This window comes from Lytechinus variegatus, chromosome 1, assembly GCF_018143015.1.
Source record: "Lytechinus variegatus isolate NC3 chromosome 1, Lvar_3.0, whole genome shotgun sequence".
Classification (NCBI taxonomy): domain Eukaryota; kingdom Metazoa; phylum Echinodermata; class Echinoidea; order Temnopleuroida; family Toxopneustidae; genus Lytechinus; species Lytechinus variegatus.
This window is the reverse complement of record NC_054740.1, coordinates 62001704-62018845: the sequence shown is the minus strand read 5'-3', so window position 1 is coordinate 62018845 and position 17142 is coordinate 62001704. Positions and strand designations below refer to the sequence as shown.

The 17142-nt window shown below is 37.8% G+C and overlaps 1 protein-coding gene across 1 annotated transcript in view; it reads left to right on the top strand.

The window, feature by feature from the left end:
• The window catches only part of LOC121419002 (DNA mismatch repair protein Msh6-like), a 52574-nt gene that overhangs the window by 28451 nt on the left and 6981 nt on the right, over positions 1 to 17142 (top strand). Inside the window, exons 16-27 of the mRNA XM_041613265.1 lie at positions 4270 to 4339; positions 5202 to 5331; positions 6267 to 6439; positions 6863 to 6961; positions 8080 to 8160; positions 8982 to 9077; positions 9558 to 9642; positions 11931 to 12086; positions 12640 to 12872; positions 13876 to 14008; positions 15487 to 15585; positions 16356 to 16572. Coding sequence (XP_041469199.1) covers positions 4270 to 4339; positions 5202 to 5331; positions 6267 to 6439; positions 6863 to 6961; positions 8080 to 8160; positions 8982 to 9077; positions 9558 to 9642; positions 11931 to 12086; positions 12640 to 12872; positions 13876 to 14008; positions 15487 to 15585; positions 16356 to 16572 — 1572 coding nt within the window. The remainder of the gene's footprint in view (positions 1 to 4269; positions 4340 to 5201; positions 5332 to 6266; positions 6440 to 6862; positions 6962 to 8079; positions 8161 to 8981; positions 9078 to 9557; positions 9643 to 11930; positions 12087 to 12639; positions 12873 to 13875; positions 14009 to 15486; positions 15586 to 16355; positions 16573 to 17142) is intronic.

Sequence of the window (17142 nt, the reverse complement as noted above, 5' to 3'; positions counted from 1 at the left end):
GAAAACATAACCTTTTTGTCAATAGTTTGTTGGTATCATAGTCGATGCTACATCCTTCGGATCGTAGCACTCATGATATGGCCAACCGCGTAGCCAGGATTTCATTTCGGAGGGGGCAGTAAATGCCCGCAAAGCGTGCCAACACTTACAGAGCGCGCTTCGCGCGCTCCCTAGGGGGTGGGTGCAGGGAGGGGGAGTTGAAGCTTTTAGTGTTTCATAAATTAAAATGAAAAGGAGCCGTTTCTCTTGTCTCTAGTACCTCCAATTCGGTTGACTATATCGCGATTTTGAACCTTGTTTTCAAAAGTGATTATAAACGCAAAAAAGAGGTATACAATGGAGGAAATTAAAATGATAATAACTCCGCGCTAAGCGCTGAAGCTAAAGTGATTTATTGATTTTTCTTGCCATAAAAAGGGTCCCGAGAAAAGGGTATTCTCAAAGATATATTGAAACTTTCTTTGGAAAGATCAGATTTGATTACAAACAATTTAGGATCAGTGCATATTTTTAACTCGCAAAACAGAGGAGATTGGTAGAGGAAGATATTCCTCCCCGCGATGAGCAATGAAACTCTGAAATTTCAAAGGGCGGACGTTTCATCAAATGTAGATATCTCTAATACCCAATCGTCTCTAATTCAATTGATTTTCTAAGATTATTGAACTTCATTACAAGGAAAATAGTGCGCATAAAGTTGAAACTTCTGTGATTTATTGAAATTATCTATCTATATAATAAAGGATGATTAATTTTTTTGACTTATCCTGAAGCGCTTCATTTTGAATATAAAGAAACTTAAGTGTCATTCAAAATTTCAAACTGAGGGCGCAAAACAGGACAGGAGATGAATGTATACAGGGAAATGACATGAAGTTTAATACAATTTGATAAAAAAAATATTGTACTTTTTGTCTCACCTGCGAAGCAAAGTGAGACTATAGGCGCCGCTTTTCCGACGGCGACGGCGGCGGCGGCGGCGTCAACATCAAATCTTAACCTGAGGTTAAGTTTTTGAAATGACATCATAACTTAGAAAGTATATGGACCTAGTTAATAAAACTTGGCCATAAGGTTAATCAAGTATTACTGAACATCCTATTAGAGTTTCATGTCACATGACCAAGGTCAAAGGTCATTTAGGGTCAATGAACTTAGACCATGTTGGAGGAATCAACATCGAAATCTTAACCTGAGGTTAAGTTTTTGAAATGTCATCATAACTTAGAAAATATATGGACCTAGTTCATGAAACTTGGACATAAGGTTAATCAAGTATCAATGAACATCCTGCATGAGTTTCACGTCACATGACCAAGGTCAAAGGTCATTTAGGGTCAATGAACTTTGGACGAATTGGGGATATCTGTTGAATTCCCATCATAACTTTGAAAGTTTATGGATCTGATTCATGAAACTTGGACATAATAGTAATCAAGCATCACTGAACATTTTGTGCAAGTTTCAGGTCACATGATCAAGGTCAAAGGTCATTTAGGGTCAATGAACTTTGGCCGAATTGGGGATATCTGTTGAATTCCCATCATAACTTTGAAAGTTTATGGATCTGATTCATGAAACTTGGACGTAATAGTAATCAAGCATCACTGAACATTTTGTGCAAGTTTCAGGTCTCATGATTAAGGTCAAAGGTCATTTAGGGTCAATGAACTTTGGCCGAATCGGGGGTATCTGTTTAATTACCATCATAACTTTGAAAGTTTATTGGTCTAGTTCGTTAAACTTGGACATTAGAGTAACCAAGTATCACTGAACATCCTGTGCGTGTTTCAGGTCACATGTCCAAGGTCAAAGGTCAATGAACTTTAGCCGAATTGGGTGTATCTGTTGAATTACCATCATAACTTTGAAAGTTTATGGATCTGATTCATGAAACTTGTACATAAGAGTAATCAAGTATCACTGAACATCCTGTTCCAGTTTCAGGTCACATGATCAAGGTCAAAGGTCATGTAAGGTCAATGAACTTTGGCCATGTTGGGGTTTTTTGTTGAATAACCATCATATCTCTGTAAGTTTATTGGTCTAGTTCATAAAAAGAGGACATAAGAGTAACCATGTATCACTGAACATCTTGTGCGAGTTAGAGTAGTATGCAAAGTCAGCACTGCTGCTATATTGAACCGCGTGATGCAGGTGAGACGGCCAGAGGCATTCCACTTGTTTATTTAATACGACACGAATGTCATACCTTCCTCTTTTTAAATTAGGAACCTGTTTGCCCCCAAATTATGGTTGTTTATAGTAATGAGCTGAAAAGCGGGAGAAGCTGACTTTATGGAGGTGACGGCAGAAACTGATATAAAGATTTTACCCGCTCGGAGCCGACCAGACCAGAAGTTGCGCGATCAATTGAAAAAAAAAAGATAACTTCATACATTTACTTCGGCCTAACCTTACTCAAATTCATGCCCTAATGTATACAATTTTAACTTTAACTGGCAAGAAGCACATAGCTGAGGTGGAAACACAGGGTTAGAGAAAAGGTGGGGGAACAATGGAGAACTTCAATATTGTCATTTAACCGCGCGCAGCGCGGAAGCAAAATTCATATATGAATTTAAAGCAAGAAGAGTGAAGGAGTTTCTCTTTTGAGAAAAAAATAAAGAATTAATAGAAAAAACACAAAGCTACCTTTCTTCCCTTTCCTTCCTTCCCTTTTCCTTTTCTCCTCTCCTTTTTTCCCTTCTTTTTTTTTCTTTTGGGGGGGGCGACCGCCTGGCTACGCGCCTGGATATGGCCTTGATCAGAACACTAGAAACTTGAGAAATGTCATGAATAATTACGAGCGAGCGGAGCGAGCGGAGCAAGCGAGCCGAAATGTTTGCGTTTTTCCGTCAAAACATACAATTCTTCTCAATAGCTTGTTGGTAATGATTACATATTAGTTGATGATACATGTCCTTCTGCTCGTAAGTCTCATGATATGGCCTTGATCAAGAGACTAGAAACTTGAGAAATTTCATAAATGATTACGAGCGAGCGGAGTGAGCGAGCCGAAATTTTCGCGTTTTCCCGTCAAAACATACATTTCTTGTCAATAGTTTGTTAGTAAATCAAGTATTAGTCGATGCTACATGTCCTTCTATTCGTAACACTCATAATACGGCCTTGAACAAGAGACTAGATACTTATGGAATTTCATAAATTATTACGAGCGAGCGGAGCGAGCTAACTGACATTTTAGCGTTTTCCGTCATTTTGGTTTTCATATTAGTAAAACATATTTTGTAAGAAAACGTATGTCTTTGTCTTGGTTCACTTGTATTCATAAGTCATGATAATCATGTATGGCCTTGTTAATGGCCATACCGTGATCATGTCGGCGACATGCGGAAATAAAAGATATAATAAAATGGAGTGAGCGAAGCGAGCGGAAATTTTTTCTGTGTTTTTCGTCGGAAACATGAGATTCTGTTCATTATTGCTGTCATATACATTATTGGGTAGGGGAACTGTCCGTAACCAGACCAAGGAGTTATCAGGCTCTTGCCCGATAACTCCTTGACCAGACCGACCTCTGGGGAGACAAGCAAAAAAAAAAAAAAAAAAAAAAAAAAAAGGAAACGAAAAGGGGGGGGGGGGTTTGAACCCCGAAACCCCCCCCCTTGCGTACGCGCCTGTATATATATATATATATATATATATATATATATATATATGATATATATCTGCACTGATCAAACAAGCTCCCCTTGATATATTTAAGTGCTATGATTTCAAAAATTTGTATAACTCTCCATCACCCAAAATTGTATACTCTTGATGATTGTGAATCCATATAAAAGTCGTACGATCATCATATGTAACTGTGAGGAGATCATACATTTGGCAGGATACGATCACCCTACAGGCACCCTACTATAACTGAAATATTATTTACACTATGAAAAGTAATATGTAATACAGAGATGCCTGTCTTTAAGTTATATATTCTTCAGCACATTGTGTTTTAGCTTCTTTTCATGACAAGTGCATAAAACTGACAGGCATTGTTGGAAGAAGCCACGAAGGAATGTGCAAAAAAGGGCTTTTAGTTTCAGTATGCTCTGCATATGCTGACCTTCCACAAGTTGAATAATATCCTAACATGATGCGTTATTTCAGACCAAAATATGCAAAATATGTGTTACTAACATCTTCTTAGTCAAATTTCACCTGAGTTGTGTTGCCCAGTGAGATTTTTTTAGGAAGACTTACCTGTATTCTCTTGTTCAAATAATTTGTTAAATCATTTCTTTGTTTTAGCCGATTCTCTTGGATTGACTCCTAAGGAGGGATGTGAGATGGCTTTATCTGCTCTTGGGGCATGTACATGGTAAGAGAGACGAGTTAGGTTGCAGAGAAAGTAATTTACTATACATTCCTGGGGGCCGTTTCATAAAGCTGTTCATAAGTTAAGAGCAACTTTAAGAACGACTGGTGAACCTTTCTTACATGCTAAACAATCACCATTGAACATTCAATGGCAAAAATCATTTACAAGAAAGGATCACCAGTCTTAACTTACAAACAGCTTTATGATACACCTACCTGTAGTTTACATCTGGCTCTACACGCAATCAGTTCACAAGATTTGAAGGGGGTCAAATATTTACCATATCCCTGCAAAAAAATATCACTGGCATATGAAATAAGAAATTAACTGATATTTCTTCAGGGATTTTGGGCAGTAGTAAAAATTCATACCCCTCAGTGATCTTGAGACTATGGGCATACTATTTTCTCTCTCTTTGGGGGAGGGGGGGTAGGCCTATCGTCTCAAGTTCACTTTGGGGCAATAATTTTTACTGTTGCCCTAATGAGCTTTCCCTATTTGTATAATAATGTGATAACTTTGTTGACTAACATGGTCAAATATGAAAAACAAGGATTCCATGGAATTGACAATCCAGGGCTGGTATACAATTCAAATCAAAATCACCTTTTTACTTCGCTGAGCAAAATGCTTTTATTTGTACGCATATCACTTTTTAAGTATTTTACTTTATTAAGCTAGATTAAAGCAAAATAATTACAAATAAGAATTATGACATCATTGCCTCTATTAAAAAGCAAAATATTACACAATGTATGTACCAGATTCCTCTCTCTTCATGATTTCACCTATTTATGAAGTATCAAATCGAATAGACGCCCAGGTGTTTTTTGAAGCAGGTTTGATTGATCTATCCTGGCAGGTACCTGAAGAAGTGCTGTCTGGAGCAGGAGCTGTTGTCCATGAGGAACTTTGAGGTGTACAAACCTCTAGATGCAGAGCCCACCAAACCCTCCTCACCCCTCCCAACCTTCACATCTAAACAACACATGGTGAGATTATCTAGACCAGGGGTAAAGGGGCCAGTTGGACCCCATTGAAACCTGAAAGGGTCAGAGTGAACTAGAGACTAGTGGTGTAATGAGCCCCCCCAAAAAAAATTAGGGGGCCAGATCTAGCGAATGTGACAGAATTTATACCTGGGGGCCGTTTCATAAAGCTGTTCGTAAGATAAGAACGACTGGTGAACCTTTTTTACGTGCTTAACCATCGCCAATGTATATACCATTTACCACAATAAAGGATCACCAGTCGTTCTTAAAGTCGCTCTTAACTTACGAACAGCTTTATGAAACACCCACCTGGACTCTTTTTCTTTACAGATGGGTGTTTCATAAAGCTGTATGTAAAGTTACGCACAGCTTCATGCTAGACTGGAGCATGTTCTTTGGTGATAGGTCAGTTACATAGGGATATATCACGTAGCACAAGAAAGGGTCACCCACCAGTCATGGGATAAGTCATTTGTAACTTAAAAACAGCTTTATGAAACATCAACTAGGTTCTCTCTTCTGAAGTTCATGGGAACATAGAAAACTCTTCAATTCTATTATTAAAGGTAGTAACACCTTTAGCATATAATATTTGGTCTAAAACTGGCTTTTGACCTTGGAAGTTTTATTCTTGTTAGAATAATCTCGATATCTTGAGTTATACAGTAATTTCACCCAAAATAATGCAAAACAGTATCACACATGATTATGTACATGTGGTGAATGCCTATAATCTGCCCCAGCGTCAGGGGTCATGAAAACATATTTGCATATTATTTGCATATTGAGACAATAATTTGTCTTGTTGATTATTTTTATACTGATCAAAATCATGAATATTTATGTTTTTTTTTTTTTGGGGGGGGAAGGGGGCATACTAATTAATTTTCTCAAATGTATAGTTATTATTCATTATTTATGAATTATGTTTCAAGGTCCTAGACAGTATAACACTGAGCAACCTCGACATCATTGAGAATAGCAGCACCGGAACAAGAGAGGGCACCCTACTGGAGACGCTAGATCGCTGTCGGACACCATTTGGGAAGAGGCTGTTCAAACAATGGCTCTGCACTCCTCTGTGCAATCCAAAATCTATCAGTGATAGGTTGGTATATTCCTTGCATAATGATATATCTTCTTTTTTCGATTAATTCTTTAGAGCAGGGCTTTTATGTAGTATTTGTTATGTAGAGTATATTAAAAAAAAAAATGTTTAAGCAGAATGTCACTGATTTGGATCCCCTTCTTAAAGGAACTCTACTACTTACCCCTATTGCAGTACATTCAGTTTAAAGTCTGTTTATATCTACAAAATTCCTAATCATTTGACACCTGGATATCTTATAACGCAACCAAAGTATAGTAGTCCTGATAGACTGCTTGATTACTGGTAGGCTTTGTATTCCCTGTCAAAACTCCTCTGCTGAAGAAAGTTTTTCTAAGTCAGCTGCCAAGACATTAAATATTCCCTTAAAACATACCTTTTTTCAGTAATGTATTTTTCTATTAATCTTGAATGTCGTTATAGACTGGATGCCATTGAAGATCTCCATAACAATCCAGATATTGTAGCAGAGGTTGCGGAACTCATCAAAAAGCTGCCTGATCTTGAAAGACTACTCAGCAAGTAAGTAGAGTGGAAGATTACTAATTGTGTTCTCACCAACACGAAGTATGAACTTTGCAAACCTAATTATCATGCAAGAGTCTGTAGTATTAGTCTGCAAGCTAACCCCTCTTCAACTTATATACAATTGTGCTCAAATGTTAGTGAACCTTACGAAAGAATGCACTCGTTCATGCTGAGTGTTGAATGCAGACAACAGTACAATGTTCAGCAAGTCCACAGAATCAATGTTCTATTTTACCACCTGACTTTACAATTAAATATCGAAAACATGGCCAAATTCGAACAATTTAAAGGACAAGTCCACCCCAACAAAAACTTGATTTGAGTAAAACGAGAAAAATTCAACAAGCATAACACTGAAAATTTCATCAAAATCGGATGTAAAATAAGAAAGTTATGACATTTCAAAGTTTCGCTTAATTTCACAAAAACAGTTATATGAACGAGCCAGCTACATCCAAATGAGAGAGTCAATGATGTCATTCACTCACTATTTCTTTTGTATTTTATTGTTTGAAATATGAAATATTTTGATTTTCTCGTCATTGTCATGTGAAATGAAGTTTCATTCCTCCCTGAACACATGGAATTCCATTATTTTAACATTTTGTGCTTCAGGCAAGGAGGTCCCAATCGTCAAATTCGTAAAAATTGAAATATTGTATAATTCAAACAATAAATAACAAAAGAAATAGTGAGTGAGTGACATCATCAACTCTCTCATTTGGATGTAACTGGCTCGTTCATATAACTATTTTGTTAAAAATAAGCGAAACTTTGAAATGTCATAACTTTCTTATTTTACATCCGATTTTGATGAAATCTTCAGCATTGTGCTTGTCTGATTTTTCTCTATTGATTCAAATGAACATTTTTCTGAGGTGGACTTGACCTTTAATTATGTTCATTTTCTGGTGTGGTTCACTAACTTTTGAGCAGCACTGTATATATTCCATGCCCAGTATTAATTTAGTTAAATGATTTGATTATTCAGTGACTACCTGTGAATTAAGCCAATGGATATACTCTTCTTCAAAGTCATTTCCTTTACCAGCCGACTTGATGGCACAGATGTAGGTATTTTTATGACATTTTCTTTTGCTTTGATATCTTAGGATCCATACTCTTGGTTCATCCAAGAGGAACTCGGACCATCCAGACAGCAGAGCTATTTTCTTTGAAGATGCAGTCTATAGGTATGAAATTTTCCTTTGTTTCTGTGGTGATATCAAACATGATGATGATGACATTGATAAGAATGCCTATGATGATGGTGATGATGATGCTGTCGATGCTGCTGTTGGTTGTGATGATGCTGATGATGATGATGATGGTGGTGGTGATGATGATGTTGATGATCAAGGTGATGGTAATGAGGTAATGATGACGATAACACAGGTGATGGTGATAATGGTGATGATTATGATGGTGATGATAATGATAATTAAGATGATGGTGATGATGACGATAACACAGGTGATGGTGATAATTGTGATGATTATGATGGTGATGGTGATGATGGTGATGATGATAATGATAATTAAGACGATGGTAATGATGACGATAACACAGGTGATGGTGATAATGATTGGTAACCATTATGATAATGATGATCAAGATGAACATGATGATAGAGATGGTGGTGGTGGGGATGATGGTAATGGCAATGACCATGATGACAGTGAAATAAAGATGATGATAGCAGTGATGACAATAACATGATGATGAGTATCTCATCCCGTTATGATTGGAGATACGACTGGAGATATACATGCCTCATTGTGATTCTAAAAAAATATCAATGATTTCGATAGTAAAAAAATCAATAGAGGCTGAGAGGCCTTACATTCTTTCCTTGAGGAATTTTTATAGTGTTAACCTGGATCTGTTAACCTGTTCCTGATTAAGTCACCCCCACACACTTGAATAGCGTGGCATCATGTACCTACGCCAGTGTTCTTTTATATCTTTCTTTTCATAACAAGAAAATCTTGTTTGTCTGTTTTTTTTTCTTTAGTAAACGCAAGATCAGTGACTTCATCACTGCACTAGATGGCTTTGAGAGTGGTCTCAAGGTTGTGAAACTCTTCAAGAAAGCTGTGCCTGATTTTAAGTAAGTCTGTGCTCTCACCTTGATGGATAGTTGTGATTGAGAGGAAGAAGAGGAGAGAGAGAGGGGGGAGGGAGTTAGAAGAAGATGATGATGTATTCATAGACAAATTTACTGTTGACATGTTCAAATAAGTACAGAAATAATCATGTTTTCTGTATGATATTTTGCCATAACGAAACAAATGTTATGTAATTTCTCTATTAGCTCCAAGCGAACTCCTCAATTACCTATTAATTTCCTAGGTTTGTCCTTTTACCACAGAAATGTTTGCCAGAAGTTAGCTGATTCCAGATTTTTTTTTGTTTTTATTTTTAGCTTAATTTCAGCTTATTTTTGCTTTCCTGTGTACAAAAACTGTGGGAGCTCTTCTATTTCAGACTACATGTCTCCTATGAATGTTAGGATCCCACTAACCTTTACCCATTCAAACTTTTATATGCAATGTATAAATAATATTTTCTCCCTTTGACCTGACCCAAGGTCATCATTACTAAAGGCTTGTGTATCTCTGAAGTTGACTGGAGGCAAGTACCCTGACTATGCGGACACGTTGGAGTTCTTTGAGGTTCGTTCATTTGTTACATAAACAGAGGTACCAACCTTTACAAAAATGTTTTACTCAGTTCAATTCTAGGATATGAATGTAAAATATGAAAGAGCATTTAATAAGTACAAATTCAGGGTTGAAAAGAGTAAAAGATAATAAAGGGTGGGGGTGAAAGCTATTTTTGCATAAGGAATACATTTAAATATGATATTGTTTGGAAACACACAAGAGCCCAAGATTTTAAGCTATACAATGGAGGCACTGACGGTTCTAGGGGGGGGGGTGGGCACAGGGGGCGTGTGCCCCCCCCTTTTGAGAAACAAAATTGAAATATGTAATGTAAAATGCCATTAAAACAGAGGTGTCCTCCCTCTTGAAATTGAAGACCTTTTTTTTTTGCTTGTCAATTTTTTGGGTACGGAATATCCTTAATTTGTGGTTGAAAATATATATATTTTTTTTTTTTGCTAATTTTTTTGGGTATGAAATATGCTTAATTTGTGGTTGAATTTTTTTTGTTTTGCATATCAAAAATTTTCCTCTGAAAAATTTGCCCCCCTTTTGGAAAATCTTGGATCGGCCCCTAAATGGAGGTTTGTATTATACCTTAGGAGTTTTGACAGTGCTGCGGTTGGCAGCAATGCTAAAGCCCTACCAAAATTGGCACAGAAGTGAGACACTGCAACGATGCAACAGTTGCACTTGGATTTATGTTTCTTGCAGACGTCGATCATATGACTTTGTCTTTAAGGATATCTGTGGGATATATTTATATGCAGAAAGTTGCTGTCGAAAAAGAGGGCTCTTCCATTTCAGAAAAAAATACCAAGTACACATTGCAAAAGAGAATGTTGAATCTCCTGTGTCCTTAGTTTTAAAACTCTTTTGTTATAATTGTCATGAATCTTCCATGAAAACTTGTCATTGCATGTCCACCACAAGGAAAGACGTTGCATACTTTGCGGATCATGCGACATGTTCCTGATCCAGAAGTCCTGTTGAATCTGGCATCGTCGATGGGGACTTTCCTCGCTCCTTCAAAGTGGAGGGATTCCGCTTCTTTGGCTGTGATGTGACAACTTCTGTCATGTGGATCATGCCATGGAGACCACAGAAGAAGTTTGTTCTGATTATTCCTTCCCGCTTTAAGTTCTTCATCAGGTCATTGAACTTTGACCTTGTGACATGGTACTAGGAATCTGGTACAGAAGATTCTGTGATTAAGAGTTCTTAATAGATGGTCTGTAGTCATTAGGCTGCTAATGTCCTGTAGTATTTCTTTGAAGACATCAAGGGTGTCGTTTGCAGATTTGATGGCAAGATTCAGATAAGGTCTCCCTCTTTCATCTCGTATTACATGCTTGCATTCATATTTAGATTTTTTTCAGTTTCTATGGTCGTTGCTGGTATTTCCTCAGCAATATACTTGTTGCACATCGATACTTTACACTGTGGTCTGACTAGGAAGGCGATTGGTTGTTTTTTCTGTCACTTGCAGTACCTCTCAGATGACATTTACAACTTTGTTTGTGCCCACATTTTCTGAGAGCATTACATGCAGACATACACACCAAACAGTTTAATGTCACGGCCAGGGCTGGAAAGAGCAAAACTTACCGCCATAGCAACGGCCGTTGTGAAGGAACTTACCGAGGTGGATATAGAACACTCCTAAACCCACTATCATTAGAAGGGGAAGTTTATTCCAAGAGTATGTGAGGTGAGAGGCAGAAGGGGGTTGGGACAGAAGCATTCCGGGTAGTCTCCATCGTAACCAGAGAGCTGTGATACATCTATGAACAAGCGCATAACAGATGTTTGTATGCAATACTTGCACGTTATCACTTGATGAAGATGTTCCTCCTTCACGTGAGAAGACATTCGCAACTTATGTGAGTTTGAAGGTGGCTTGATAGCCCAATCTTCACCCGATAAAGTCTGTTGTAGTGTGGACAAGCAAAAGCCGGCAGTGGGGCACGCACTGCGGTGGCATTTGCTCTTTATCTTTTTGATGCTGGCATTTTTGTCCTTGCTTGTCCACATGCCTTGACTCATTGCCTGGCATACCAGCCATGCCCATGGTCCTCCAGGCAGAATGGTCCTCTGCTGATTCCTTCTGGTGTCAGGGTTGATGCCACAGCACTCCAGGGAAGTTTTAATGTGTATTTAAAGTGCTTCCTCTGACCACCATGAGAATGCTTTCCTTGTCATAGTTCAATGACCTAAAGATATAAATTGTTTAATAATGGCATCATGTATTTGAAAAAAAAATAATCGCAGATTTACTTTTGTTTGTTGTGTTTCAGACTGCGTTTGATCAGAAGAAAGCAAAGGAAAAAGGAGCTATCATCCCATGTAAGGGTGTCATCCCAGAATATGACAATGCCATCTCCGACATGGCCGACACCAAAGACAGGCTCCAAGAGTACTTGGAGAAACAGAAGAAGAGGCTTGGCTGCAGGGTAGGTTTCTATCCCCTCTGGTTATTTATTCATTACACTTTTGTGTTTGCAGTCTTGGTAATTATTTATTAGTCAGAAAATTGAGCACGTAAAAACATCTGTATTAATCACCATACAAAAGTTATTGTTATTGTTGTTTTTGATGTTGTTGTTATCATTATTATCATCATCGTTATTTGCACCATAGTAATTTAAAGCCTACCCGCACTCTACACCATCTGTTTTTTTTATGCAGTTTGCAAAGTAATTGTAATCCTGTCTGATATGAAAACCAATGTATAAAATAGTAGTGGGATGAATGCTAAATTTGATATTACGGCCTATTTTGACCGTCTCTTGTATGAATAAACGCAAATTCAATGAAAAATCAATGACATACTAAAATCCTTGGATCTGATTGGCTTACAGCAAATTTGTCATAGGAAATCACTGACTGTTTCCTTCATGAATCACCCCCAGGAGTGATCTCAGCACTAACAATGAACATAATGTTTTCTGTAGAGATGTCAGTGATTCCACTCACTTTTATCCATCCACCCTCTTTATCACACAGAACATGGTCTACTGGGGCACGGCAAAGAACCGATTCCAAATGGAGATCCCAGAGTCTGCCCTCTCTCGCCACATTCCCGAAGAGTATGAGCTCCAGTCTTCCAAGAAGGGTTACAAACGCTACTGGTCTCCGACGATTCAGAAGCTGCTAGCGGAAATGATGAACGCAGAGGACAGGCGAGATGCTGCCCTCAAAGACTCGATGAGGAGAGTCTTTCATAAATTTGATGAGCAGTAAGTTGATGTTGCTTAAAACCTAGAGAGATTATTCAACAAGTTAAGGCAAAATATTCCTTAATCTGTCATAATACATGTTAAATTTTAACATATTCCTTCTGAATACATAACAGGAAGGCAAATGATCTTTGTTTTGGGGGGTCAGGTGGTCGAAGATGGCAGAGGACATTATATTAATATATCAGAAAAATTATTTTTAGTTGTTATTTAGTTATTTTTTGGTGACGGTTAAATTTATTTTGAATAGTTGACTTGGTGGTTATGTTTTTTTACCTGATTTCTGAAAATTAAAAAAACATGAATGCTTGCAAGCAAGTAACCAGAGGACTGAAAACCTAATGTCCTCTCTGAGGAACCTGGTAATGAGGATAAATACCTTACCAAAGGGCCCTAGAGCATCGAGTTCGCATTGAACACTGAATCACCGCAATCTGAAACTCTCGCTCTACCGCCAGAGCTATTTCTCCTGTATAATGTATTCGTATTCATTCTTGGATGTGTTGTAGTCTAGTGGCGCTGACCTGTTCAAACCGCGGGTGATGGATTTGAATCCCAGCTGTGGCATATTCTCTTTTCACAAGAAAATTTTCCTTATTGTGCCGCAAACCAACCAGGTGAATTGAATAGGTACCAGGGGTGTTTCACATAGATTTAAGTATGACTTGAGTCAGACTTAAATGCCGACACGTACATGATATGCAACGCGCGATCTTATTGATAGATGTGCAGTAGTGTGCGTCCTCGTGACACGATCTGACCATTGCGGTCAAGCCTTTCATACCGTACGCAACTCTGTATTTAAAAATGTCTCTTAGTCATACTTCATTCTTTGTGTAACACCCCCCCCCCCCCCGTATGATTACCTGCCTGGATGCACTGAGTTTTGCTTGATAAAGTGGTAGCTCAAGCTCAAGGTGGGGGTAATAATAGTTTGTGTTGTATCCTCTGGCAAAAAGATCTTTACAAATCAAGAAATTATTATCATCATTTATCTTTGTAGCTACAAGTCCTGGGATGCTGCTGTCCAGTGCCTGTCAGTTCTTGATGTCTTGATGAGCTTTGCTGATTATAGCCAGTCTGCAGATGGCAACATGTGTAGACCCGATATCATACTGCCCTCTGAGAGTGACCAGGTAAATCGCCAAGGGACCGATTTCTCAAAAGGGTCATAGGACCATCTTTTGTGTCACTGACTTAGTTTGCTCCTTATGAAAAAATTGCTCCCAATGGCTTTCATTAATAATGATAATAATAATGACAATACTGCTACTACTACTGCTAATAATAATAGTAATGACATTAATAATGACAATTATAATAAGTAATAGTAATGATAATAACAATTACAACACTAATAATAATGATAATAATAAATTTGACGTGTCCATGGGACACAGATGCCCCCGCTTAACGCATTAAGAAATTCATTCAATATGATTGAACTTAATATCGTGCAGAAACCAATATGCATATATATATAATGAACAAACATAGACCTTTGAACCAACTCGCATATATAATGAGCTGTGGCCTTTGACCTGCAGACTCCGAATTTGAACTTAACCTGTATTTTGGTGTCATCTACCTACACACCAACAATTTCTAAAATCCATTAAATATTTTTTGAGTTATTGCGCAGAAAGCAACACACTAATTAATGACTTGTTACCTTTGACCTGGAGACTCTTAATCTGAACATAGCCTGTATTTTGGTGTCATCTACCTACACACCAAAATTTTGTTAAATCCATTAAATGTTTTTCGAGTTATTGCACGGAAAGCAACTCGCATATTTAATGAGCTGTGACCTTTGACCTGCGGACTCCAAATTCAAACTTAGCACTTAGCCTGTAATTGGTGTCATCTACCTACACTCCAAAAATTATTAAAATCCATTAATTATTTTTCGAGTTGGGGGACTGACAGGTTCAATGCTTAATGCCCCTCCGGACTTCGTCTGCGAGGGCATGAAAATAATAATATTAGTAGTAGTAGTACTACTACTTCTACTACTACTACTACTACTACTACTACTACTACTACTACTACTACTACTAATAATAATAATGATATTTATAATAATGACTGTAATAATAAAAATTATAATGATAATAATAATAGTATTACTGCTACAACTACTACTACTACTACTACTACTGATAATAATGACAATACTGCTACTAATAATTATAATGATAATAATATTAGTATTACTGCTACTACTACTACTGTAAAGGTCAGAATTAACCAGGAGAAACAAGACTTAAAACGGTAGTTTTAGAAAAACAACAAATACAACACTTCAAATAGTAGAACTCTTCAGACACGACCATAGCTGTAGCGCTAGGCTTTCCCGGAAGTCCCATTTCCCTACAGTACATATCTAAGATAGTCATGAGTAATCATATGAAAACGCTTAGTGTGCAAACAGTAACGGTGCAAACGCTTACACTACTACTACTACTAATCACAATGTAAAACACTTGTAAACACAGAGTATTATGTGCTATATAAATGTAACATTATTTTGATCAGAGAAAACATGAAGTCTCTTTTGATATATATGAATAATATGTTTCATTTGTTTATATCATGTCTATCTTACTTACAGCCGTACATCGCTATTGTAGAAGGACGTCATCCTTGCATAGCACATACCTTCGCTGGAGGGGACTACATCCCTAACGACACATTTATAGGCATTAGAAACGTAAGAATACTCTCTTGTGATAAATTTTTAAAGAAATCTCTTATCTTGTTAGACCAATCTAAGATGTTTCTTCCCTGAATTACATAGTAGAACATCACATGTAAACTTTTTAGTGGAATATGATGATTATCATGTTTATTCAAGAAACAATTTCAATATCTATCGTATTCTCTGGCATTCTAGGACAGTATCGTTAATTATTACCTAGACAAGGTGTTTTGGCAGCTAAATAAAAAGTTGTAATTCGCATGCTACTTTCAATCTGAGACCAAGGTGGTAAACATTTACCATGTTGCCCTCTTCCGGGTTTTCCCCAATTTCCCTAATTGAATACTGTACAAAAATAGAGGGCAACTTTTGCCATATTCATGCAAGTGCAATATTCATGAATCTGGTAGAACCACTTTGTGTTATTTATACCTCGGTCACATTTGCTCTACGGCGGCCATATGGTGAGTCGAAACCAGCCATTTTATTCCTTTTATTCAAACCACCTGCATGTAGCTGATACAAAAAATGTTAAAACGGCTGTTATCGACTCGCTGTACGGCCGTAGAGCAAATGTGACTGAGGTATTGATGCACAATCAGATTGATGGAAACATAGTAGTTGGCATCCTGTTTGCATAAACTGACCAATGAGGTGATGCGTTATATATTGTACACAACTGAAATTTAGATAATATAAGTCACAAATGTTATTGAAAACCCCCCTTCCCCCAGTATATACGAACTTACTCAACGTTGTTGAAATAATTATTCTGTTATCAGGAGAACGAGATGGATGATGGAGAGGGTAACCATGGCAACAGCAGCTGTATCCTGGTGACGGGACCCAACATGGGTGGCAAGTCAACCCTGATGAGACAGGCAGGGCTGATTGTCGTCATGGCACAGCTTGGATGCTATGTCCCTGCAGAGGGTTGTAGATTGACACCGGTAGACAGGGTCTTTACAAGGCTTGGTGCAAGAGATAACATTTTATCAGGTGAGTAGTTGACAGCTTTAACAATTGCCCCCCCCCCTCCTGTGTTCTGATCTTCATCATGGTACAGCTTGGATGCTACGTCCCTGCAGAGGGTTGTAGACTGACACCGGTAGACAGGGTCTTTACAAGGCTTGGTGCAAGAGATAATATTTTATCCGGTGAGTAGTTGACCCCTCCTGTGTTCTGATCTTCATCATGGCACAGCTTGGATGCAATGGATAATGGAAAGATGTATTAGAACATGGTCTATTCAGTAAGCAGTCAATTGGCAATTATTGTGATATAGAAATGTTATCAATACATGTATTGGGTCAGAAATAAAGTGCATTGCACATGTACCTTACAATGAACATTAGACTGCGGTTGTTTGTACTTTTTGAATTAAAAATTGCTCATATAAGTTCAGACGGGATGTCTAAGAGAAGTGAGAGTGAGAGAAAGGGGGAGGGGTGAGAAAATGAGTGAGACAGAAACTGTGGTGGGAAAAATGAGTCAGACAGACAGTGAGGAACATGAGAGACAGACAATGGGAAAAATGAGAGAGGGAGGGAGGGAAAAATTACCCACACA